Source organism: Dendrobates tinctorius, unplaced genomic scaffold (genome assembly GCF_039654945.1).
Source record: "Dendrobates tinctorius isolate UK_male_01 unplaced genomic scaffold, ASM3965494v1 ptg000068l, whole genome shotgun sequence".
Lineage (NCBI taxonomy): Eukaryota > Metazoa > Chordata > Amphibia > Anura > Dendrobatidae > Dendrobates > Dendrobates tinctorius.
In genome coordinates, this window is record NW_027361736.1 from 10,533,291 (window position 1) to 10,540,456 (window position 7,166).

Consider the following 7,166-nt stretch of genomic DNA (forward strand, 5'->3'; position numbering starts at 1 on the left):
TTACATGTCCGTGGCTGCATGTGCGCTACACTGAAAAGGCCAGCGTTTGTCGCTTACAGGTGCAGATAACCCGCTGAACAACGTTAGTGATGGGGATCACTGATTACAATTATTACCCGCGAACGATGATTTCCCAGTAAGTGCAGGTCAACCGCAGTTCCGGAATTAGGCCTAACCGTCATTCCTGAAAAAATTAAAAACTTATGTGTGCAAACCACAGGTGCTGTAGCTTGCTTAACAGCTCGCCAGCCGTTCTCACGCCCAGTATGGATTACACGTGATTGCACAAAGGTGAGAAAGGGTACCATATCCCCAGATAACATGTATGGATAGCGTACACATTCAAAATATATGTCTATACATCAGGAGGCAGGCTCAGACGGTGTTAGGCCCAGTATGGATTGCACGTGATTGCACAAAGGTTAGAAAGGGTACCGTATCCCCGGATAACATGTATGGATAGCGTACACATTCAAAATATATGTCTATACATCAGGAGGCAGGCTCTCTGGAGCTAGAGCCCGGACAGCAGGACAGGGCACAGCTACATCTTAGGCCTCTTTCACACTTCAGTTTTTTGCCATCAGTCACAATCCGCCAAAATTTGAAATTGGCGGATCCGCTTTTTCTTGTTGCGGATCCGCCAATTTCCCCATTGGGATACATTAGTGGCGGATTTTGACGGATGGTCGTCCGTTGCGTCCGATATTCGGCGGATCCGCAAAATTCTTTGCGGATTCTGTCTGAGGGGGACGGAGAATGTAACGTTTTTTTTCGCCGTCAAAATGGCGGATGACGGCGGATCCGCCGTCATCAGCCATGCGGTAGAATGGGGCCCTATGGGCGGCGGATCCGCCGGGATCCGCGATTTTGCGGAATCCGCCGGCAGGATCCGCAAAATCGCACTGCGCATGCCCAGAAAAAAAGATACTTTTCCAGACAGTCCCAAAACTATATAAGATGGGCTAATTGGGCCCAGACATGCAGTAGCAGCCAGACAGCAAGCCAGCCAGACCACCACCAAGCCTGCAAGACAGCCACCAAGCCTGCAAGACAGCCACCAAGCCTGCCAGACCACCCAGCCTGCCAGACACCCACCAAGCCTGCAGCCACAGCTATCAAGAGGCCTGCCAGTACCAGCTTTACCAAGTGTGAGTATACCTATGACATTTCTGTGTATGGCCTGCAAGTGTGTAGCGTGTGTGTGTGTGTGTGTGTGTGTGTGTGTGTGTGTGTGTGTGTGTGTGTGTGTGTGTGGTCTGTGAGTGTTGCATGTCTGTTTTTTTTTTTTTCTTATATTTTTTTTTTCTGTTGCTTGTGTACTGCTTTTTATTTTCATACAACTGTAATTATATTGTATTTTTTATGCTGTGATTGCTGCGATTGAGTGGTGTATTGTATGTGGTGTAATTGGGCCCAGACAATCCGGCACCAGCAACACTGAATACTCCAAGCAAGATATCCGACTCCAGCCTGCCTGACAGAAGATTCAACTAGAGCTATAAAACCTGTCTGCACAGCTGCAAGTCTACCACCTGCAAGACCCCTGGAGCGTGTGTGTGTATGTGTGTGGCCTGTGTGTGCATTTTTTTTTTTTTTTTTTCTTTCCATTTTTTTTTTTTTTTTTCTGTTGCATGTGTACTGCTTTTTATTTTCATACAACTGTAATTATATTGTATTTTTTATGCTGTGATTGCTGCGATTGAGTGGTGTATTGTATGTGGTGTAATTGGGCCCAGACAATCCGGCACCAGCAACACTGAATACTCCAAGCAAGATATCCGACTCCAGCCTGCCTGACAGAAGATTCAACTAGAGCTATAAAACCTGTCTACCACCTGCAAGACCCCTGGAGCGTGTGTGTGTATGTGTGTGGCCTGTGTGTGCATTTTTTTTTTTTTTTTTCTTTCCATTTTTTTTTTTTTTTTTTTCTGTTGCATGTGTACTGCTTTTTATTTTCATACAACTGTAATTATATTGTATTTTTTATGCTGTGATTGCTGCGATTGAGTGGTGTATTGTATGTGGTGTAATTGGGCCCAGACAATCCGGCACCAGCAACACTGAATACTCCAAGCAAGATATCCGACTCCAGCCTGCCTGACAGAAGATTCAACTAGAGCTATAAAACCTGTCTACCACCTGCAAGACCCCTGGAGCGTGTGTGTGTATGTGTGTGGCCTGTGTGTGCATTTTTTTTTTTTTTTTTTTCTTTCCATTTTTTTTTTTTTTTTTTTTCTGTTGCATGTGTACTGCTTTTTATTTTCATACAACTGTAATTATATTGTATTTTTTATGCTGTGATTGCTGCGATTGAGTGGTGTATTGTATGTGGTGTAATTGGGCCCAGACAATCCGGCACCAGCAACATTGAATACTCCAAGCAAGATATCCGACTCCAGCCTGCCTGACAGAAGATTCAACTAGAGCTATAAAACCTGTCTGCACAGCTGCAAGTCTACCACCTGCAAGACCCCTGGAGCGTGTGTGTGTGTGTGTGTGTGTTGCATTTTTTTTTTTTTTTCTGTTGCATGTGTACTGCATGTTATTTTCATACAACTTTAATATTGTATTTCTTGCTGTGATTGTGTGGTGTAAATGCTGGTTTCATATTTGCACTTTATAGCGCAGGGATAACCTGCACACGTCCACCACTAATCCCCGTCCCATCTGGTCATCACCGCCTACTAGCACACATGGACGCTTGCGATCTGCACACCCTATCTTTAGTATGGGGTGCGCAGATTGCAAGCGTTCATGTGCGCTAGTAGGTGGGGATTAGTGGCGGACGTGTGCAGGAAATAGCTGCGCTATAAAGTGCAAATGTGAAACCGGCCTAAATGGTATTGTATGTGGTGTTATTGGGCACAGACATCTACATCAAACACCAGCCTGACTGTATCAGTCAGGCTGGTGTTTTAATGTAGATGTCTGTGCCCAATAACACCACATACAATACCATTTAGGCCGGTTTCACATTTGCACTTTATAGCGCAGCGATGGCCTGCACACGTCCGCCACAAATCCCCGCCTACTAGCGCACATGAATGCTTGCGATCTGCGCACCCTATCTTTATCATAGGGTGCGTAGATGGTGCGCTGGCAGGATTTTACCATGTGCTGCGCACTTTTGAAGGTGTGCCCTTGCGCGCCAAACGCAGCATGTTGCATTTTGGCGCGCACGGCACACCTTCAAAAGTGCGCAGCACACTGTAAAATCCTGCCAGCGCACCATCTGTGCACCCTATGATAAAGATAGGGTGCGCAGATCGCAAGCATTCATGTGCAGTAGTAGGTGGGGATTTGTGGCGGACGTGTGCAGGCCATCGCTGCGCTATAAAGTGCAAATGTGAAACCGGCCTAAATGGTATTGTATGTGGTTTGTGCCCAGACATCTGGCAACAGCCACACTGAAGAAACCGAACCAGACATCAAACACCAGCCTGACTGATAGAATTTCAAACTCCGCTGCAAATCTTCCACCTGCAAGACACCTGGAGTGTGTAGCCTGGCTGTGTGTTATGCGTGTTTGCGTTTTTTTATTTTTCATGTATTGTGGTATTTAAAATAAAGAGCAGAGTAGCTCCTATTTTTTGGAAAAAAAAAAAATAATAAAAAAAAAAATAAATAAATTGTTTTGAAAAAATCTACTTTGTATCATTTTAAAAAAGGTAAAATTAAGTTACCATAAAGGTAATTGAAGTGTTCTGGTATACAAGTGTGGTTAAAAGTGAGATTGCAACATACCATGAAAAAATGGGTATACACAACTGAGTTTCAGGGAATTCAAAACCATGCAAACACAGTGGGTATACACAGAAATTAAACACCTTCAATCACTGGTTACATACTCTGTTGAGAGTTTCAGGGAATGCAAACACTGGTATACACAGCAATTACACACCTTCAATTACTGGTTACACTCAGTTACAAAACACAAAGAAAGTAGGTTTACACAAAATATTAGACACCTTCAATCACTGGTTACACTCTGAGATAAGGGAATGTAGACATGCAAACACTTAAAATTGCGTATAATTAGTTTCAGGGAATTACACATACAAAATGTGGTTTTTTTTTTTTTGTTTTTTTTTAAAACTTTCATATCATTTTCTTTCAGTTCACACAATGAAGCGCCACCATACCGGCAGACACGGCCAGCCCAACCGTAGCAGAGATTCAGACCGCAGCAGGGATCAACGCAGCAGACATGACCGGTCAGACCGCAGCAGAAACAACCCTGACCGCAGCAGAGAGGAACAGCCACACCGCGGCGTACAGGCAACCATTAGTTTCCCTGTAAGTATAAAGACCTGAAAGCTTATTATGATCCTTTGTATAGTAGCTTAACAAGTCTCTTTATACTTGCAGATCACTTCAAGCACTACCAGCAGGGTAGCAGCAGAGAGAGCCAGCCAGGCTGCAGCAGAGAGGCCCAGCCAGACCGCAACAGAGACTGCCAGCCAGGCTGCAGCAGAGAGGCCCAGCCAGACCGCAACAGAGACTGCCAGCCAGGCTGCAGCAGAGAGGCCCAGCCAGACCGCAACAGAGACTGCCAGCCAGGCCGAAGCAGATACTGCCAGCCAAACATTTTCCCTGTAAGTATAAAAGCCTGAAAGCTTATTATGATACTTTGTATAGTAGCTTAACAAGTGTGTTTATACTTGCAGGTCAGTTCAGGAAGCAACACAGCTGACCCAAGCCGTAATGTCTTCTCCTGAAAGCTCCCCCTCACATCATCAGCGAGCTGAGGTAAAAAAAATTTTGTTTATTTTTTATTTAAAATAATTTTTTTGTGGTTAAAAACACTATCCTATTATGTTTTAACAGGAAGCTGATTCAGAGGAGCTTCCAGGAGGAGACGTGCAGGGTGGAGAGACACACGGAGGGGGTGCGCAGATTGTAAGTTTAGCACATACACAGATACATAATGCTACACCCAACACAAACATTCATCACAGTGCACACCATAATTGCATCCATCCAAACATTTTTTTTTTTTTTTCCCACAGTCTTCAGAATCCGGTGCCCGCACTAGAGTGACTCCCAGGACATCCCAGGGTCGTCAAGGTGATGCCTCTGGTGGTCGGCAAACGGTAAGTAACCCTATTTTGATAATTGTTTAAATGAACATCATGTGTTTGAATATAATGTAATTTTTTGCTTTTTGTTTTGTTTTTTATCTTCACAGGTTTCACAGCGTGCTCCCCGCAGACATCAGGAGGAGGGTGTCATTATTGATAGTGATGACCTCATCCATGAGGTGGAAATCCGGGAGCCGCTGTGGAACATGGCAAACCGTCTTCATGCCGACCAACCAACCACACGACGGCTCTGGGATGAAGTCTGTTCTTCAGTTATTGACAACTGGGAGGAACTCAATGCGAGGGCCAGGGATTTTGTGCGTAAGTATTACAACTTCAGTAACTTATATTTCCAGCATGTGAAGTGTTGAATACTAAACCTTTTTTTTTTTTTTTTGCTTCACAGGTGACAGGGTTATCACACGGTGGCGGTCGCTCCGGGATCGCTTCAAGAGGGACTACAACAAAGAGATTCAGACCCCGAGTGGATCGTCGGGAGGACGCCGGGGACCCCAGTACAAAAACTACCAAGCCCTGGCGTTCCTGCGATCTACAATGGCGTGCAGAAGGTAAATATTCCCCAAACAATTCCTGTAGTAGAAATGTTTAACCAATTTTTTTTTCAGCAGACTTAAATTAAATATCAATATTTTTAATATACATTTTTTTCTTCTTTTTTTTTTTTTAGCACCATCTGCAGCACTCGGGAGTCTGCATCACAGTTGCGTCCCTCTGGAGTGATCCCTAGTGAGACCGCCCCCGGTGACCACATCGAGGTATCCGACCCCTCTGTACCTACCCTCTTGTCTGATCCCTCTATCCCCTCCACCAGCACTGGAGCAGCAGGGCAGACTTCATCACATGAAGCTGCTGGTGACGACTTGTTCCCTGTTCCCCACCCCTCAGACACTGCCGCAACATCTCGACCAACTTTTGGTTCTGGCCGGCAGCGTCTGAGGAGTCAGGAAAGGATGACCTTGTCTGACTGTTTGAGTCTAAACTCAACTGTTCAACACGGTTTCCACACTTATGGACAACGGTTATCTTCTGGGTTGACCATGATCAATCAAAGTATCATGGAACTCAGAAGATACATGGAACAGATGAGTTTAGAATCAAACCAGACACCGAGACATACCTTTTTTCAATCTGTTGTCCGGCAAATGGAAGGTTTAAGTACTCACCAGCAGATGCGTGTGATGCAAGCCTGTCAGAATGCTCTAGTGGAAGTGCTTGCTGAAGCATCTCTTCCTCCCCCTGTCTATCCTTCCACAGTCCATCCTCCCCCTGTCTATCCTTCCACAGTCCATCCTCCCCCTGTCTATCCTTCCACAGTCCATCCTCCCCCCGTCCATCCTTCCACCACCATCAATCACACAGCCGTCCCTCCTCCTACCACTCCCTCTCCTTTCTCTAGTTCCCCATTCCATTCTTCCCAGTACCTACCTTCCCCATTGCATTATACCCCAATGCCCTCGCCATACCCACCCCCACATACACCTTCAATGTACCCACAAACCTCGTCTGTCCATCCACTCCCGTCCCAACCACATGTGTTAAACCCCCCTTCCACTTCTGGTCCTCACCAACTCCCTCCCCAGTCCCCTACCCCCCTCGATGTGGTCAACCCTGTTAACCCCCCCTCCAATACTATCTCCACCCAACAGTATCATAGTTTGTAATTTTTCTGTTGTAATATACCAAAAAAAAATTAAAAAAGTAATATACCAAAAAAAATTAAAAAAGGTAATATTATACCAAAAAAAAGTTACCAAAAAGGTAATACCAAAAAAAGTTACAAAAAAAGTTAAGAAAAAAAATAAAAAAAAAAAAATACAGTTAATACAAATTGTCAGAAATAAACTGTTTTTTTTCAAAAAACTTTATTGTGATGTTTATTTTTTGCTTCTTTATTCAAATTACACCAGTGGTGTAAAAGGTAAACACAACACTTGTTAACACAACACACAACCCTGGGTAATATTTCACAGTACACCGGTGGTGTACAAGGTACAAAAAAACACTTGGTAGCACAACATTTGATAACCAACACTTGTGAACATTTCAAAGTGTAAAACGCTT

The 7,166-nt window shown here is 44.5% G+C and overlaps 1 protein-coding gene across 1 annotated transcript; it reads left to right on the top strand.

Moving 5' to 3' along the window:
• Window positions 1–479: 479 nt before the first annotated feature.
• On the top strand, window positions 480–6,910 carry LOC141095171 (uncharacterized). Its single transcript, XM_073581053.1, has 5 exons — window positions 480–1,151; window positions 4,121–4,299; window positions 4,372–5,405; window positions 5,491–5,653; window positions 5,773–6,910. Exons 3-5 carry the CDS (start codon window positions 5,291–5,293, stop codon window positions 6,764–6,766), a joined length of 1,272 nt encoding a protein of 423 aa, XP_073437154.1. The 5' UTR covers window positions 480–1,151; window positions 4,121–4,299; window positions 4,372–5,290; the 3' UTR covers window positions 6,767–6,910.
• The last annotated feature ends 256 nt before the right edge of the window (window positions 6,911–7,166 follow it).

Bases quoted from the DNA above. Each gene is read 5' to 3' on its own strand.
- LOC141095171 (XM_073581053.1), top strand. From the start codon at position 5,291: ATGGCAAACCGTCTTCATGCCGACCAACCAACCACACGACGGCTCTGG. The intron at 5,406-5,490 runs GTAAGTATTACA...TTTGCTTCACAG, and splicing joins GAGGGCCAGGGATTTTGTGC to GTGACAGGGTTATCACACGG. The intron at 5,654-5,772 runs GTAAATATTCCC...TTTTTTTTTTAG, and splicing joins TCTACAATGGCGTGCAGAAG to CACCATCTGCAGCACTCGGG.